The sequence below is a fragment of the Typopeltis vanoorti genome, chromosome 25 (assembly GCF_054136105.1).
Source record: "Typopeltis vanoorti isolate ZY-2024b chromosome 25, IOZ_Tvanoo_1.0, whole genome shotgun sequence".
Taxonomy (NCBI): Eukaryota; Metazoa; Arthropoda; class Arachnida; order Uropygi; family Thelyphonidae; genus Typopeltis; species Typopeltis vanoorti.
The window spans coordinates 24,505,620-24,525,989 of NC_143573.1; the positions used below are offsets into that span (position 1 = coordinate 24,505,620).

The window sequence follows — 20,370 nt, forward strand, 5'->3', positions numbered from 1 at the left end:
ACTTCCAATATTTCATCTCCATTACAGAGACATCTTTGGGGATCACAAAAACTTTTTGTAACAACACACACACACACAAAGTGAAACTAAAGTCCTATCTAGGTGGTGCGCCCTCTATGGGCATTTGCAGGTGGCCTGGGATGTAAAGAGGGATCTCTGATAATTAAAGTTTCCCAAATTTTGGGAAGTTTAATGCAACCGTAGATTCAAAGAAGAGTGTCTTTGAATTTACGGTCTCTCTTTCTTTTTTTTTTGAATTTACTATGGTGGAGCATGGTAGATTTTTCCAGGAGATCCTGTGGGATATATCCAAAACATGGTCTGCAAGGCCAGACTGACCATGATCATGATTGCAGATGTAAGAACTGTGTTCTTCTAACCGTATGGATGCTGACCTGCCTGTTTGTCTGAAGTAGGCAAGTTTACAGGAACAAGGTACTCTATATACACCAGGCACTGAAAGAGGAGGGAGCTGGTCTTTAGTGGAGCGGATAAGGGTAGCAAGTTTACAATGGGGCTTAAAAGCTGTATGGAGGTTGTACTTTTTTAATGATCTGGCTATTTTTTCTGAAGTACCACGAATGTAAGGAATGGTGATGGCATTTCTGAAGTCCTTCTGAAGAGATGGTCGGGAATGGGGAAGGACTTGATTTTTTTTTTTTTTAATTCTGTAGTCATTATAGCCATTGGAAATGAAGGTGTTGTGTATGTGTTTGAGTTCGGTTGAAAGGGCAGTTTTACTGGAACAAAGCTTGTGGGCCCTATTGGTCAGAGTTTTAATAATGCCATATTGCTGGGAGAGTTTGTGAATGTATCTGCCAGTATGAGTAGATTTTCTATATACAGAGAAAGAAAGGTTACCATTAGGAAGGCATGTTACTAAGGTGTCTAAGAAGGGTAAACTATTGTTATTTTCCTTTCCATCATAAACTGGATGTAGACTTCTTGGATGTAGACGATTGAGGTCACTGAGGAAGGAATCTAATGTGTCTGGGCCATGAGGCCAAATAGAGAACACATCATCTACATATCTTAGTCAGATAGAAGGTTTAGAGGGGAAGAGTCAATGGCTTGTTTTCCAAAATTTTCAAAAAGGAAAATAACAATAGTTTACCCTTCCTAGACACCTTAGTAACACGCCTTCCTAATGCTGGCCTTTCTTTCTCTCTATATAGAAAACCTACTCATACAGGCAGATACATTCCCAGCAATGTGGCATTATTAAAACTGATCAATAGGGCCCACAATCTTTATTCCAGTAAAACTGCCCTTTCAACCAAACTCAAACACATACACAACACCTTCCTTTCCAATGGCTATAATGACTGCAGAATTAAAAAAAATAATCAAGTCCTTCTCCATTCCCGACCATCTCTTCAGAAATGCCATCACCATTCCTTACATTCGTGGTACTTCAGAAAAAATAGCCAGATCATTAAAAAAGTACAACCTCCATACAGCTTTTAAGCCCCATTGTAAACTTGCTACCCTTATCCACTCCACTAAAGACCAGCTCCCTCCTCTTTCAGTGCCTGGTGTATATAGAGTACCTTGTTCCTGTAAACTTGCCTACTTCGGACAAACAGGCAGGTCAGCATCCATCCAGTTAGAAGAACACAGTTCTTACATCTGCAAACAAGATCATGGTCAGTCTGGTCTTGCAGACCATGTTTTGGATACATCCCACAGGATCTCCTGGGAAAAAACTACCATGCTCCACCATAGTAAATTCAAAAAAGAAAGACTATTCTTTGAATCTGCATCTGCACTCAGGAATCAACCTAATTTAAACAAATACGGTTGCATTAAACTTCCCAAAATTTGGGAAACTTTAATTATCAGAGATCCCTCTTTACATCCCAGGCCACTTGCAAATGACCATAGAGGGTGCACCACGTAGACAGGACTTTAGTTTCACTTTGTATTGTATTTGTGTGTGTGTTGTTACAAAAAGTTTTTGTAATCCCTGAAGATGTCTCTGTGACGGAGACAAAATATTGGAAGTTTTAAATTAGTTTTAATCCTTTCTCAGTACTGTTAATATTCCATTAAACCTCTAACATGAATTCTTCACAGCACTTAAGCCTCAACACACATATTTAGTACTTGGTAATGATCAAATACAAATCAAATTTGTATTTGATCTTTCACCAAATTATTCTCTGACCATCAAACTACAAGTTTAGCCTGTTATAACCTTCAGCTGTACTGTTAATTTTATTTCTGAAATTCTAATTAGTGCTATAGACATAGCTACCACTGCTGCTATCTTCTGTTGGAGGTCATTTAAAAACTTAATTTTCAGAAAATAGAAGACAAACTAATTGCTAAAGGACAAGTTTGATCCTCCTGATAACAAAAACACTTGTGATTAATTTTATAGCACTTTAAGTAGATTCTTTTATTTTTCTTCAGCTTATTTAACTCATATATAAAGTTCTGAATTCTTTATTTAATATCCCCCCCCCTTCCCAAATCAATGCAACAGAATGCCTGCCAGCAAAATATCAGTCCGATGAGCAATGAGATTCAAACTAATCATGTTATGTGAATGGAAAATGCTGCTAGATATTTATCTAACTGCTTATGAGTGAAGCTGCTAGCTCATTTCAAATTTGAAACATCAGGACTTTCTGCTCCTTCTGCCAAGGACTTCACTATTTTTTTCTGACATATTAAAAAAATTATTCATTATTTTTTTTAAAAAAATCTGTTTCAAGTGCATGATACAGTACCTGTCTCAAAGCAAAACAAAGTTTGATCCAGACAAACAAACATACTCACATTACCTCATCAACAGTACCAAGTAACGAAGTAAGGGAAACACCTAAGTATGTCTCTATTCTTGTCAAGAATGTGTAAGCACTTCTGCTCACACATTCCTGAATGCTAAGAATGTCAGGTTCCTTCCTAATATCTCCATTTTTTTCTGACATTGATATCATCTGTTCACTTCCCTCAGAATGCTCATATCTGTGATCTCCAGTTTTTGATCAACTGTTTTACTTCTACCATAGTTCTCAGATCTATAAGATAAAACAGACTTAAATGCTGTCTTATATACTGCTAGTTTTGTGTTCTGATTAATTTCTCTATTATTCCAAGTCAGTTTATTCAGCTCATTCCTCACCATTCTAGCAATGCTAATTATACTGTCTATTTCCATATTTAATTTGCCATCTTCAACTAAAAATTGGGCTTAAATAGCTTGTTTTATAGATTCTCCATTCAGGATGCAGATGAGGTTTTCTATGTTATTGTCTATTTTCATAGTTTTTGTTTTTTTTAGTACTGATTTTCATGTCATATTCATTACAGCAGTTTTCAATTTAGTTCAGGAATCCTGCAAAGTTATACTGGATTAAATTAGGAGCATAATTAATTCAGTTGGTTCCCCAACACATCAGCTTTGCTATTGTCCATGCACCATGAATAGACAATGATTTTGGACTTTTGCTAAGACTTTTGACAGAATACAGCATGTAAGGCTGTTCCATAAATTGGAGGATATGGAGTTGAATTATAAACTATTAGTGTGGATAACAGGATGGCTGAGTGACAGATATCTGAAAGATTTAAGGTAGCCAGTGGTGTACAATAGGGATCAGACCTTGGCCAATTGTTATTCAATCTTTACATTAACGACACCAGAAAGAATTTGACAGGTGACGTGCAGTGCTTTGAACAGGTGCGAATTGTAGGCATGTGAAAGTGACCATCAGTTTATAGTTACATTACAACATGTGCCAATGTCACTGTCCAATGAGTTAATTCTACTAATATGCTGTGATCATACTACCATGATAAGCAAGAGCTAGCAAATGTGTCTACCACTGTGAGTACCACATCCAGTTTTGCCCTTATGCGATTTAAAATTTGCTTTCTTTTAGCCAGTGTTGTGAATTTGGGTGTATTTGCATGGCACATTCCTTTTTTGCACAAACAGGAGACTACACATGATTTTCATCACCATCTCAAGTTGATCAAAATATAACAATACTATAGGTACATAGACAGTGTAGATTCTAGATTCATTTTGCTGTTTTGGAGAGGTATATGACAACACTCAAATCTACTACAAGCATTTTTTCTGAGTAATTAAGTTTCACTCTAGATGTGTAGTAGAAATCAAGACATAACCTAGGTTCTCTACATAATGCAACAGGTGTGAATGGCATTTAAAACGACAGATGATAGGTTAAATTCATCAAACCATTTGCTACTTCTTCATACCACTGGAACAGCATATCATGGAAGTGATTGTGACAGCTCTGACTCTGAAAGCAAAAATATAAAAGAATACCAAACTTGTCATTAGTCATGAAACAGTACCTTGGGAAAGTATGTTTCCAAATCCTAAATTACCTGAGACACAGAGTGTGGATGAAGACAACTCTATTGATGAACCTAAAAGTGATGCACTGTGTTTTCATTAAGTAAATAAACATTTTCACCCACCAGTTATGAGAATCACTTTGAAAAGAGGATGGAGATAATCTCATTTTGAATGTGTAAACAAAATTTAGAATTATTTTTAGGTTGTGTTTTGCAATGATGGAAGCCCAAAAAAGAAAACAGAATCTGATGAATGGTACTTGTTTATACATACATATAATATTGCAGTATGAAGTTGTACATCCACACACTCTTGGAAATAAATATCCAGAAGCAAATGCTACCCAAGAAATCACTGATGACAACCATAAGAAGAAAATAAGCAACCTTTAAAACTGTGAGTAAATTTACACAAACAATACATGCTATAAATTCACATCACAAACAAACAAATTAGTACAAATAAGAAATTCTGATTTGTGAAAAAACTAGTGGGATGACTGGTAGCAATTTTAAACTCATTCAAGGTCAGCAAATCAGAATAATCACTTACTGACGTTCGCTTCAGAAACTGTTTCAACAAACTGAAAACAAAAATTTTCAATTTGGTACATTAATGGTAGAAGTTTACCCCCTCAAGTAGAAACATCTGTCTTTTGAGCTGCAAATTAAATTAATTTTTCAATTGGATGCAGAACTGTTGTCACACAAATATTTCAGTATCTTTAGGTCCAATGGCCTGTTACTACCAAGTAACTTGGTTTCTTATAAACCCAATTTCAGTGATGACAATATGGTTCATCACAATACCACAGTCCTCTCTAAATCCTACCAACACCTCATCATAGTGGAGAGGTGAATGGGAGATGTAGGTGAAGTATGTCGGAAGCTTGATCTTCCAGAAGGGCCATCCTAGGCATGAAGGCTACATTAATATTCCCAGATAATGTGGGAGGTGTCTAGTGATTGGGCTAGCAACCCGTCATTGGACATAAAACAATACTGCTCGAGAAAGAAACCAAGACAAACATGAATCAGATGGAACTGAAATATTTATATATATATATATATATACACACAGTAGAGTAAAAAAAACAAAATAGCTGAAGCTGAAGTAGGAATAGTAATACATAAAGATAGTAATACATAATAATAGTAATACATAAAGAGTTAAATGAAAATATAGAATATAAATGAAAGAATATTAACAGTTAGGTCAAACAGATAGAGGTAAAATAAATATAATTACAGTATATACCCCAGAAGAAGGAAGAAAAGAAAAATCAGAAGCTTTCTATGAGGACTTATAACAAATAATACCAGAAATAAAACCAAATAAAAAATTAATTATAATGGGAGACTTAAATGCAAGAATAGGAAATATACCAATAAATGGAATTATGCAAAGATTTAATGAAGAAACAATAATGGAGAAACATTGATACAATTCTGTGCAAATAATAAGTTAAAAATAATGAATACATTTTATCAACATAAAATAACTTTGGAAACACAAGAGGACAGGAATCAATCATAGATTTTATTATATGTAACAAAGTAAAACACCCATCAAAAATAGATGTTAGAGTGTTAACATCAGCAGAAATTGGAAGTGATCATAATCTGTTAATATGTAAACTAAGACTTTATGGGCAAAAATAAAATCTAAAGAAAATCAACACAATGCCAAAATAAAATTTAAAGTGGAATTATTAAAAGAAGAAATTATAAAAACATTATACTACAATAGATTGAAACAAAAGTTCCAAGATAACCCATTAAGCAGCAAACAACATGATTTCTATGTTATATAGAAACAAATGTGGAGATTTATTAATAGACAAAAGAAGGAAGAAGCAGAAGATATCGTAATATTCTGCAAAGTAGAAATACTTTAATTAGAAAAATTATTTTAAAAACCTTTATAACCAAACAGTTGAAATAAAAGTAGAACTAGGAAAATAAACAAATCAAGAAGAAGAAATAAATACAACAAAAATGAAAATTGAAATAACAGAAATTGAAAATGCAATTAAAAAATAGTAAAGCAATTATAATGGGAGTTTAATTTTTAATGTAATGAGAAAGATGGAGAGATTGAATATTAGTATACTAGGAATAAGTGAAATTGGAAAGGATCATCAGATTTTAAGTCAAAACTTCTAAATGGCAAGATATATAAATTATATAAGTCAGGTGGTGAAACATCAAGGAGAGGTGTAGCATTCATTGTAGAGAAGAAAACTAATAAAAACATTATCCATGCAATCAAAAAATCAGATAGAGTAATGTCAATTCTAGTGAAGTCTAAACCTAGAGATATGCTGATCATTCAGATATATGCTCCTACAGAACAGAATGAGGAAGCAGAAATAGATAACATGTATGATGAAATAAATAGTGTATAAAGGAAGTTGGAGGCAAGAAAGATAGTTATTTGTGCTATGGGAGAATGGAATGCGAAAGTTGGATCAGAGAGCGCATCTACACACATGGGCCCATTTGGACTTGGAATTTGGAATGAGAGAGAGGACAAAAACTGATTGATTTCTGTAATAAGCACAGTCTCATCATAACTAACACTTATTTTGAGCAAAAACCAACAGCAAGATACACATGGAAAAGTCCAGATGGAAGATGCAAAAATCAATTAGACTATATTGTGGTCAGTGAACGTTACTTCAATGGAATATGGAACTCAAAGGCGATGCCAAGTGCTGAGTGCCGATCTGATCATAGACTGGTCTCAATGAAGATGAATATTCGTCTGAAAACAAAAATTAAAAGAAGTCAACCCCTAAATGGGATCTGCAAATGGTACAAAATCCAATAGTAAAATCAAAATTTAATGAAAATGTTTCAGAACTGCTGTTTGCACAGTTGCAAAACGAAAATGAACCCTCTCAGTGGAATAGACTACAAGCAGCTATCATAACATCTGCTAAAAATCACATCGATAAACAAGAAAAAAGAAAGAAAAAAACCATGGATAACACAAGTAATCACCCTTATCGATGAAAGAAGAACAGAGAAAAGAGGAGCAAATGAAGAAGAAAGATTAAGATATAAAACATTGGATATCATGTACTTAAGATTATAAAAATGATTTACACCAAACAGAAAATGCAGCTGTTTAACTCTGAGGCTTCTATAGTGAAAATAAAAAGGGGAATTAGACAAGGTTGTATCCTTTCACCAAATCTATTGAATATCTATAAAGAGACAGTGATGAAAAGCATTGAAAAACAAAAAATAGGAATTAGTATCAATGGTATAAAATACAACAATCTTAGATATGCTGATGATACCATTCTAATGGTATCATCAGCAAAACCAAAATAAATTAATCAAATCAGCAGAAAACCAAAATAAATTAATCAAATTACTGCAGCTACTAATTGAAGAAGGTAAAGAATTTGGATTAGATATAAATGCAAAAAAAAAAAGATCAAATTTATGAAAATCTCAAAAGAAAACAGATCCGATATATTCATAAACAATATGAAAATTGAACATACAACAGAATACAAACATTTAGGCACCTACTTTACTGCAGATGGAAAGCAAGATAAAGAAATAAAAATAAGAACAGCCATAGCTAAAGATGCTTTCTGGAAAAATAAAGATCTGCTCAGAAGTTTGTGGGTATCGAGACAAAGAAAAGAATGATAAGAACATTAGTGTGGCCAGTTTTCACACATGGAAGTGAGACCTGGATATTCAAGAAGAGAGTAAGACAACAGATAATGGCCTTTGAAATGTGGTGCCATAGGAGAGCTCTGAAAATCTCATGGACAGAACATGTGACAAGTACAGATGTCCTACAAAGAATGAGAACATAGAGATCTTACAGGAAATGACCCAGAGAAAGATGAGATTGGCAGGACATGTACTGAGAGGTTCAGCAGGACAGAGGATACTAACAGTTTTAGAAGGAAAAATTATGGGAAAGTATCAAGAGTCAAAAAACGAAGGACATGGCTTGAAGATATAAGATCATGGACAGGATCCAAATATGCAGAAACAAAAAGGAAAGCCACCAACAGAGAGAACTGGAAGGACATGGTGCTGCACCCTCTCACTGAGGAAGCTACATGAAGAAGACGAAGAAAGAAATTATAATTCATAGTTTAAATATACTATACAACCAAATAATAAATACAAAAAAAAAAAAAGATTCCGGTGAAATGGGAAAAAGGTATAACATTACCAATATTTTAAAAAGGAGATAAAAAAAAAAAAAAAACAGAAAATTATAGAGGGAAAAATTTATTAATTACCTCATTAAAAATACTAACAAGAATTCTAAATAATAAAATAACAAAGGAAATGAATATATTAGATGAACAACAAGGTTTCAGAGAAGAAAGATCATGTACAGATGCAATATTCATAATCAGACAACTGATCAAACTATTTATATACTTTATAGATCTGAAAAAAAAAAGCATTTGACAGAATATTAATTCAAGATATAATAGAAATATTGCAGAGAAGAAAAATATCAGAAAACATAATACAAATAATTAAAGAAATATATGATGATAATAGCTGTATAATAAAAACACAAGGAAATTCTTTAAGCCCAACAATATTCAATATAATAATGGATGAAATAATACAAAAAGTTAATGAAATACAAAATACAGGAGTGAAAATAAATAATAGAATAACAAGAACTATATGTTATGCAGATGATGTACTATTAATTGCAGAAAAGGAAACTCAGCTACAAATATTATTACATACATTTAATAAAGCAGCAAAATTATATAATATGAAGATATCAAAAACAAAATGTATGAGAATATCACAAGAACCACAAAGATGCAAATTAGAATTGGAGAGTACTATCATTGAACAAATAACAAATTACAACTATTTAAGTATATAACTGAACTGGAAAGGAAGGCCACATCTAGAAGTCAGAGAACAAGTTGCAAAAGCTGCAAGAATATCAGGATGCTTGAATGAAACAATATGTAAAAATAAACATATTAGAGTAGATACAATAACCAGAATTTATAAAGCAGTAATCAGGCCTATTATGACATATAATGCAGAAACAAGACCAGATACTAGAAAAACAAGACAAATCTTAAATACAGGTGAAATGAATATATTAAAAAAAATAGTAAATAAAAGTAGACTAGATAAAATAAAAAATACGAATATAAGAAACAATGTGAAATACAAGCAATAAACAATTGGGTATCGACCTGAAGAATAAAACGGATTGAACATGTGGAAAGAAGAAGTGAAGATAGAATAATAAAACAAGTCTATAGTTGGAAACCAAAGAATAAGAGAAGAACAGGAAGACCTAGAAAAAGACTAAAATATACTATTAAAGAAGATGAAGTCTTGGTCGCAACGGATATTACATCTAATGTGTGAAGAAGAAGAAGACAATACCACAGTCTGCTATATCTGTTAATGCATATAATTTTCTGGCCAGGGTGGTTTACTTTGCAAGACAGAAGAAAATTTGAGTTTCTGGGAGGGAAAATGCTGTCATCTCCATATAAAAGAGGATTCAAATTTAACTCTTTCCAAACAAAGACTATCATTGCCAACTATGCCACGAAGAAACTCTTATAAATAATACCTATTCAAACAACTCATCATCTATGGCAATATCATTACAACAAACTTCAAAAAAAAAGTGCTCACTAAAGTCCTATAGGAACAGTGCTATTCAAGGATAGTTAGTGGTTAGGATAGTGGTTAATGAAACAAACCACTACAGGTTTTCTGTAGTCTGGAGATGACTGTAATAAGTTTCTCAATAAAAAAAATTCTTTTAGTGTGTGCGTTTAAAAACAAGCAGACACTCTGAATATGTAAAAATATCTCCCTTGTACTCATCCAAAATCAATATATAAAGTGTTGGTACCATTAAAGTATATGCATAATTTGAAATAGGGAAAATAATTTATGATTTTCGTTGAGATTTCATTTCAATACCAAAATAGTTAATCATATAATGTGTTATTTTACATCTTTCTGAAAATTTGCTTATACTTTTACAATTTTTTCTTCACTGCACTGATGCAAAAATCTCAAATAACAAAAATTGATATTCAACATTCAAGTTCAAAAATGAGTATTAAAGATAACTTCACTTTATTTCTTTGATACATACTTTATTATTTTTATTATTTATAAAACTATTTACCATTTTCATCTCCTTCCTCAGCTGCATCTTCAGTTTTGACTATGGGATCATTTTCTTTTTCTAAGTTGCTTTTCTCTGATGAAACAGTGTCATCTGTTTGAACTTCCTGTTGTTCTTTTGAAATTTCTAGATCATTTCCTTCATTTTCTATACTTTCTAGTGATTCCAGTTCTTTGGACTCTTCATCTATGGCATTCATATCATCAGTTTTGTCTTTTTCTTGATTACATTCTTCCAATGGTATATCTAAGGTATCCTTATAAAACTGGAAAACAATATCATCTATTATAGAAGATGAAGTTTGGGTTTGCAAAAGATATATAAAATATTATATCAGAGATATCTGATATATCACTCTTCCAGTATTTTTTCATTCTCCACAAAAAGGCACTCAACCACCAATTCACCATCATTACAGACTAAGTACACTATGATGACATATTACATGAAGACAATAAGAATACAGCTAAACAATAGTATTTTTACCTAAAAATCTAAATCAGGAATCAGCTGAAAACATGGCCTAGGAAAATGCCATATTTGATAACAAGAACAGAATGGGTGTGTCTTTATTCTGTAATCTCGTATTACTGGCAGGCACTATCAGGTTGTACAGGTTCTTATTGCGGTATATAATAACAAAAATATACAGTAAATGTTAAATATATAACTGGTAATTAGTTTACGGAATTAACAACGCATATAAAGTATATTTATTAAAGGTAACTTTAATAAATAACTTCTATATTTCGGCAACGTCATGTTGCCATCTTCAGGAACATAAAGATATGGTATGTGCATGCAGGCACTAACAAAAGCAAATGAGGAAGAAAGCAAGAAATTAATACTGTTCCTAAAGAACAATATTAGTTAAAGTTACCTTTAATTAATATACTTTACATGCATTGTTAATTCCGTAAACTAATTACCAGTTATGTATGACCAACGTATAAGCCTTGCTACTAGAATGTTAAATATAGTCCGACCACATAAGCGAGAGCTGTCATTGGCAGACTGCCAAGAAGAGTCAATTCATGTTGAAGGGGAAAAAGAAATAAGGTGATGTACGAATTGGTCACCAACATGCGAAATCATGTGCTTTATACGTAAAATTTTCCAACTGTTATACAAGCAAAATAGTTACCACTTTAAAAAGTACAATGATCATAAAAGAGAAGTTAATTTTCTGATGTATAATAATAATAAACACTCATTCCACAATACCGATTGATTACCTTATTATCGGAATGGATTCTCCTTCTTTTGACATGTGCAGAAGGGTTGAAGGGTCTCGTATCTGTGGGCGTACTATACTAATGCATTTGAAGGGGGGGAAAAAAAGAAAAGAGTTTTAAGATATACAGTAAACTTTGGATTATCTCACTTTGGTTCCAGAACTCAACCTGCTAATCTGATTATGCACTGGACTAATGCACTGTGTCAGAGATGAGACAATAGCTAGGCAGATGGTAGAAAGTTAAGAATTTTATTCAATGCCTGCAAAATGTAGTTTCTTGAAGATACTATGAAAAGTTGATGTTTATCAAAAAATTGATATTTACTGATCAGCTCAGATTTTAATGTATTCTGAAGAGTGGTGAAATTATTCATGTAAGTTAAAATTTATTAAACCAACACACAATATTATTTTACTAAGTTAATATTTTATTTATCACCTCATGAAGTATGAATTATCAAACAAAAGGAAGAACAAAGATTTAACAAACAAAAAAAAAAAAAAAAAAAAAAAAAAAAAACAGGCTTTGAAAAGAAGTGTTTGAGGAAAATAAATAAATGAAATCTTTAGAGGTACCTGTGGCATAATTAAAATTAATAACTTAACATGTATAAAACCAACAGTAATAACTTTAATGAATTAAACGTACAAATATTTTGTACTGAAAGTAATAGTACATCATCAGTGTAGAACAAATAGTTAAAGGAATGGAACACAAAGTACAGAACAGGTCGGTGGATTACCAATTAAAGTGTTGCCGTGTGCCCGAAGATTAATATTAATAAAATATTATTAAATAATTCTTAAAAACTATTTCATTGATGGTTGCATAAGATAAGAATCTCCCAAACGTTTGGGAGATTCTTATCTTATGCAACCATCAATGAAATAGTTTTTTTAAGAATTATTTAACAATATTTCATTAATATTAATCTTCTGGCACACGGCAACAATTTAATTGGTAATCCATCGACTGTTCTGTACTTTGTGTTCCATTCCTTTAACTGTTTGTTCTGATGATGTACTGTTACTTTCAGTATTTGTACCTTTAATTCATTAAAGTTATTACTGTTGGTTTTATATGTGTTAAGTTATTAAATAAATGAAATGAAACCCATTCAGATATCAGAGAAGAACTACTCCACCATATTTCCATAATGACCTTTCCACGAATATAAAGATATTTAAACATGAATTTCACCTGAGAGAGAGATTTATGATTGGAACATGGAATGTTAGATCATTATATTAACATAGTCAATTCAAGATTCTGCAACAAGAACTAGCATGCTATGAATGGCACATCATTGGTATATGTAAGACAAGATGGCCGGAATCTGGCAAATTAACAACAGAAGAAGGAAATCTCTTTCTTTACTCAGATACTCCAAGGAGGAGGAGGAGGGCAAGAAGGAGTTGGTTTCTTGATTCAAAAGAATATTAAGTACTGTATCATAGACTTGCAGTAGTAAGATTAAAGAGTAAACCATTAAATATATCTCTTATACAAGTAGATGCAGCAACAACCTTGTATGATGATCAAGAAGTGGATTACTTTTATAACCAAATCAATAACATGCTCCATTAAACACCCAACAAAGACTCTCTAATAGTATAAGGGGATTGGAATGCAAAAAATTGGAATACATATAGAAAAGAATTTTTTCCCCTTAATTGGCCCTTTTGGATTAGGAGAAACAAATGACAAGGATATGAAACAGATAGAATTTTGCAGAAGGATCTCACCATAACCAACATACTTTTCTCGCAAAAAAGGTAAAAAAAAAAAAAAATGGACCTGGGACCAGAAGAAAGAACTCAGAACATAACTGATTATATACTTATAAAAACTAAATCGAAAACCTGTATAAACTCCCCAAGAACTGTATCTTTCCCAGGTGCTGAAACTGGAATTGACCCTAATTTAGTCATAGTAACATTTATGTTGAAATTTAGAATTAAAACCACAAGAAAAATAAAAAGACAAAAGTGTAACCTTACACGACTCAAATCAAATACCACTAAAGAACTGTTTAAAATAAATATTGCTTCTCCACTTTCTGAAATCTCTGCTGACTCTCGACATTGTGATGCCACTTGCCAACAGTTTCAAGGATAGTCATAAAGAAGTTGAAAATATCCTGGGAAGTGAATGCAGTATTAACAAACTTTGGATTACCCATGATATATCAGTGCCTTGTGATTGGTGGAGAAGATTACAACTAATTCAGCACACTGGGAACAATAACGGTACAATTATCTGAATAGACAGATTAAAAAGGAGATAAAGCTTGCAAAAAGCCAGTGGTTATCCAAAGAAATTGAGGATAATCTTCATAAGAATAGCCATAGAACAGCATACCAAATAATTAAGAAATAACAAAGCCTTTGTTTGTAAGAGCTGGATAATTTAGGATGTGGATGGAACAAATATTAGTGATCATGAAAAAATATTGGAAAGATGTTATGATCATTTAACTATTCAAGTATGATTATAACTTGGACCAATAAAATTTAGGGGAAGTGTCCCAATAATAACTGAGAACAGTAATTATTCTATACTTAGAAAAGTAGAAAGAGCTATCTTAAGATCAAAAACAGGAAAAACAACAGGAATTAACAACATCCTATTAGAACTATTTAAAGAAGGTGAGGATGGGGGGAGAGAACCTATTGTTAGTGCACTTCACAAATTTGCTGGCACAAAATAACTGTGTGCCAAAAAATTGGCATACAGTTATTCTTATTCCCATTCCAAAAAAATGAACAGCAAGAAGCGCTATAATTTTAGGAAAATTCGCCTCATCAGCCATTCACCTTTGATTCTATTTGACATGGTGAAATTTGGAAAATTCTGCAACATTATGGAGCAGATATAGATAGCAAAATAATACAACTGAATGAATACCTATATTCATCTTCTGAAATGATGGTTGAAATCAAGCAGAAATTATAGCACTCCCTTTCCAATGGAGTGTGGAGTGAGACGTGAAAATTTTCACTAATTTTATTGAACTGCTTCTTGATTTTGTTATAAATGAAGCCCTGAAATATTGAAGTGACAGTAGGAAGAAGAATAAACCATATAAAGTTTGCTAATGATATTGCTCTCCTAGCAGAAAACAAATCAGATCTTTAGGAAATCACTACAAAGTTAGCTCCTAAGTACCCAAAAATCAAAAACAATGATTTTTGGGTACTTAGGACAAATGTCATCATAACTAAGATTCAAAGGAACAACTCATGTGGCTTGGTCACATCAGCAGATCTAACGGTCTTCCAATGCAATTCCAGAAACTCGAAAAAGAGGCAGACCTAGAATAAACTGGATAGACAATATAAGAAATTGCACAATTTCTTCACTTACAGATCTGAAAGCAAAATGTCAATCAAGGACTGAGTGGAAGATTTCTGTGAGGAATATTTCCTGGTATCTATTCGACAGTGCTTTGTGGACTATGAGAAGAAGAAGATTGCTATAATAGCAGGAATCAAAGAAAATTGGTTACAATATATAGACATGCATACAGAACTAGTTCAGTTTTGGGCTAATTTTGACTTATTCTGTGGCCTCTCGTGTGTGTGGGTGAGTGATTAAAAAAAAAATTACATCAAACTAACTTCCTGTGCATGCTATAGACTTATGAAACATTGTACAGACTACACTGTTTATGACAACTACCCTAATAGTTTGTAGGTCCTCCCCCTCTTGCTGCCAGAACTGCTGATGGCATGCCATACACTTTATAAGATATTTGAACATTGCAGGAGGTATGCTGTACTATATCATCAGGTCTACTGCCCATAGGCGTAAGTATCCAAGGTGGAGAATTCAAACATTGATCTCTTGATCTATGTAATCCCAGAGATGTCCTATGGGATTCAAATCCTGCAAATTTATTGGCCATGGAAGTTACTGTCATATTTGATGCAGCATGCTTCATTTACCAGAAAACACAGTCCTCACAAAAGGTGAATGCATTCCCAGATGGCATGCATTTCTCATCACTGTACCTGATTAGCCACAATGAATAGGTACTTTTACAAAGTAACATTCATAGTATGGTCTGTGGGTATTGGGACTCCAATCCCAGAGATTCCTAGAAAAATCATCATCGTACCATTCTGCCTCTGGCTTTCATGACATTAAGGCAATCTCTATCCTCAGGTTTTTGCCTAATATACCCACCACCTCTATCATCCACATGGAGTCAAGATGGAAATGAAATTTACCTGAAAAGACAACTTTTTTTTCAGTCTTTAAATGGTTTAATGATGTCTTGCAAATGGAGAGATGTAATTGTTGATGATTGAGTGTAAGGATGGGTACCTTGGAAGTCTATAAAGAGGAGGATACATTAGACAGTAGTCCTGGAAACTGTTATTTGTGTTATATTCCATGGTCAGCCTTTCACATATTTTTTTTTGTCTTTGGATTTGCACAAGGCAGGTTAACCTACATTTGACATGAGCCTTGATGAGAAGTGTGCACTTGAACAATGACTACTGTCCTGCTTGGTATTATCTTTCTTCTCTTGAAACAGCCTACAAGATTGACAGTTTTCTGGATACTCTCACCCTATAATAATATATTCTCAAAGTCCATCAGATAACATCTCTGCCCATATCAATCAGCTACTTTAAATAAACAGCATGTCTCAAGCTTCCAGTATCACGTGTACCGGTTTCCATCATATGATTCCACCTAGTGAGATGGATTGGCCAAGTAGCCAAAAAGACTGCAAGTTCATATCCCACAATGGGCATGGCATCTGCTATCTGAAGATATTTACAAACCACAATAGTTTGTAAATATCTTCAGATAGTAGATGAATTTCATAGGCCTGTGTGACCACCACTTTGATCCTTGCAGGACTGAAATGGTTTGAAAAATTCTACACTTGGTCTCTAGAGAAGTGTTTCTGGATGATCTAATCCTTAGGATACCTACCCAAGGCACTAATTTACTACAGGTTTCCAAACTTTCATGGACATTAAAAAAAGTTTTTTTTTTTTAATTAACAATTATTTTTATCTCTGCAACTTTCTATAATTTTTCCGATTGTTCCTTTGAACTCTAATAGTGTGATATCATATACTTCAGATGCGACTGAAATATGTGCTAATATGGGTCACGAACAATTCAGTGCGGGGAAAATTCATCACAGAAAAATTCATTGCACAAACTATTGATCGTGGAAAATATTATTCACTAGAAAAGTGAAATGATATTACATTGATACCAATATATGAAAAGTAAATGTAGTGCAAGATAAATTTCACAAAATATAGTTTTTATGTATTATTTATTTAGATTTTAATTAGATTTGAATAATATTTTTATTCTTATAGAGTGAAAGTAATACTTTATTGATCGGTGAGTTTAATTTCTGTTTCATCTTAAAAAATTGTAAATATTCTTTCTTACTTAGATAATACAGGTTCTGCTGATTCAATATTAATATTTATTATTAGGGAGAAAGAGCACCATATTTAAGAATATTTATTCTGCGCACTTATACATCCAGATGTGATATATATATATATATAGAAAGTATTTTACCTTGGGTATAATAAATGTTAAATATACCAAGCTATTTTAAACCTGGTTTTACTCCATTTCCCAAGTAAGCAAACAGACAAACAAGTCAAATTTGCACCTGCAAGTGTTGCAAGTCTAGCTGACCCTGCATGTAGTGCAAGACCAAGGCAACTCATGGTAAAAGTAAAAAGTTAAAATAGCTTGGTATATTTAACATTTATTATACCCAAGGTAAAATACTTTCTACATTTATATCTCCTCCTGAGATTTTTATTTAATAAAGTTAAAACACCTTATGGTAACTTGTTCTGGTAAAATACTTATAAGCTCTGTATTACTAAAATCTTGGTATTTCTAGCCTGGCTCCCACTGATGAGACCTCAATAAAGGTCGAAACCGGTTTGGGTAGTGGCCCCTTGACTTTAATACAAAGCATCATCCATCTCCTCCAGGAGATGTGCTTTTCATTAAGGGTAAATATTAAGATTAGTGATCAGAGCTTATTCTACTTTTACCATGAGTTGCTTTGGTCTTGCACTACGTGCAGGGTCAGCTAGACTTGCAACACTTGCAGGTGCAAACTTGACTTGTTTGTCTGTTTGCTTACTTGGGAAATGGAGTAAAACCAGGTTTAAAATAGCTTGGTATATTTAGCATATATATATATATTTATAAAATTAAAATTTAAATGACTAGAACCCCGAGAATGTATAACAAAACACTTTAATAAATCATGACTAGTTTCATCGGTGTTCCGACTTTTTCAGGTGAGTAAGAAATAACATAAGACTTATAAAAATAACAAGGTAAAAAACATGGACTTTCCAGCTTAATAAAAAGAAGCAAAATAGTAACAGTCATATTTGAATAGGTGACCACGTGCTATTGTTGGAGAAAAAGAAAGTTATGAAGGAAAATAAGAAAATTAGCTGTCACACACATTCAAATATGACTTACTATTCTGGTTCTTTTTATTAAGCTGGAAAGTCCATGTTTTTTACCTTGTTATTTTTATAAGTCTTATGTTATTTTTTACTCACCTGAAGAAGTCAGAACACCGATGAAACTAGTCGTGATTTATTAAAGTTTTTTTGTTATACTTTTTCGGGTTCTAGTCAGTTAAATTTTAATTTTATAATGTATACATCCTGAGTCAATCCTAATTACAACAATATATATATATATACACACACACACACACATTTTATCTGAAGATGAGGTGCTTCGGTTTTTGAATACACATGTATTTTGAAAAGGACTCCACTTTTCCTACATAGGAAAAAATATGTTTTACACTGTTATTGTTTACAGAGCTAGTTGAAGACCACAGGTGCACTTTTGAGTAATTATATTAAAGAAAATGATAATAAAATTACATAAATGCTATCATAAAGAAAATGAATTAACCTCCAAAATAGCAAAATTGTAGCAGATCATCAAAGAGACAACAACATGGGAATTGCAAAAAATCGAGAGGCGTTTAAACGAACAGAGGGAGAAAAAGAAAGTTATGCAGAAAACATGGAAACAGGTAAGTCACGAAATAATGAAAATCAGGTAAGTGATGTTGTTAATAAAAAGAGAGAAGTTATTTGGTATGGTGACTATAATAAAACATGCTATTGATGAGCGAGTTATAACTTCCAGTTTTCCTGGAGCGAAAATTAAGAATATAAAGGAAGCAATTAAAAAAAAAAGGAGAAAAGTAAATGAGATTGTAGCTGTAGTAGGTACTAACGATTTACGATAAGTTCAGTATGAGAGAAGATATGAAAGGGCTGTTGGAAGCAGAGAGTGAAGAGTGAGAAAGTGAAAATTGTCAGTATTTTACCTCTCTATGATAAAAATGAATTAAGAAGAAGGGGTATGATAGCAAACGATTCAATGCATAGGCTGTGTAGAAGGAATGGATGCGAGTTTTTGGATGTGTGGAGTGAGTTTGAGAGAAGATTGGATCTGTATAAGAGGGATGGCCTACACCTGAATGCGTCAGGTATCAGGAGTCTTATGGAAATGTTGATGAGGAGAGAATGATTTCAGCTTTGTGTTCATCTGGTTTGGACACCCATCAAATGTGTGCAAAGATGTCTACATGTATAAAGCATTAGAGAAGAATAGAGATCTGCAAGTTGTCCAACTGTGTCAGGCAGACAGGCTGCAGACAACACTGTACAAAAGAAAAAACAGGTAAATTATTATGTCTGTACACGAATGCTAAGAGTATCAGAAACAAAGGGGTAGAGTTTGTTGCCTTGGTCAATATGTTGCGACCTCAGATTGTAGGTATTAATGAGACCTGGCTATCGGTCTGGATTCAAGTCGTTAATATCATTAATGACTTGAATCCAGTTAGAATTGAGACCTATGATTGTTGTAGTACTACTACTACTAATAATATTTCATGTGGCAGTGAGTTTGAAGCCGTCTGGTGTGAGGCGGAATCTAACAAGATCAGTTACATAGTGGAGTGTTGCTACAGACCTGGTAAATCAGTTGCTAGTGATAAAAGAATGCATCACCAAATAGAAAAGATGAGCACAAAAAAGAGTAATCATAATAGGAGACTTTAATTATTCAAATATTGATTGGACAGCAGTAGAATCTCATGAGAAGAATGAAAATGCATTTATTGAGCTGTTGCAGGACAACTTTCTCAAGCAGTATGTGACAGAAGGAACTCGAGGTCAAAGAGTGTTAGATTTGATTATAGTGTCAGAGGAGGTTTCAGTTAAAGATGTAACTATTCTGCCTCCAATTGGTGACAGTGATCATGCGGTACTCACTTGGGAAGTGACTAAGTTTATGAATGTTCCATTCAGAAAAGGTTACATGCTGAACTACAAAGCAGGAAATTATGACCAATTGAGGAGTATACTGAGTTCAGTGGAATGAGATCGGTTGCTGGATGGAAAGAATATCAACAGTGCATGGGAAACATTTAAACAATACTTAAATGATGTGATATCAGAAAGTGTCCCAAGAATTTAAAGAATAAATAGGGTAGGAGTCAAATGGATGTGTAATCTTATCAAGCAAGAGATTCGTAAGAAAAGGACGATGTGGAAGGAATACTGTGTG

General features: G+C 33.0%; 1 protein-coding gene across 3 annotated transcripts in view; it reads right to left on the reverse strand.

Annotated features, from left to right (window-relative positions):
• The window catches only part of LOC150092606 (serine/threonine-protein phosphatase 1 regulatory subunit 10-like), a 447,296-nt gene that overhangs the window by 75,572 nt on the left and 351,354 nt on the right, over positions 1 to 20,370 (reverse strand). For all 3 annotated transcript variants that reach the window (XM_090414736.1, XM_090414735.1, XM_090414737.1), the window contains one exon: positions 10,514 to 10,778. In XM_090414736.1, coding sequence (XP_090270862.1) covers positions 10,514 to 10,778 — 265 coding nt within the window. The remainder of the gene's footprint in view (positions 1 to 10,513; positions 10,779 to 20,370) is intronic.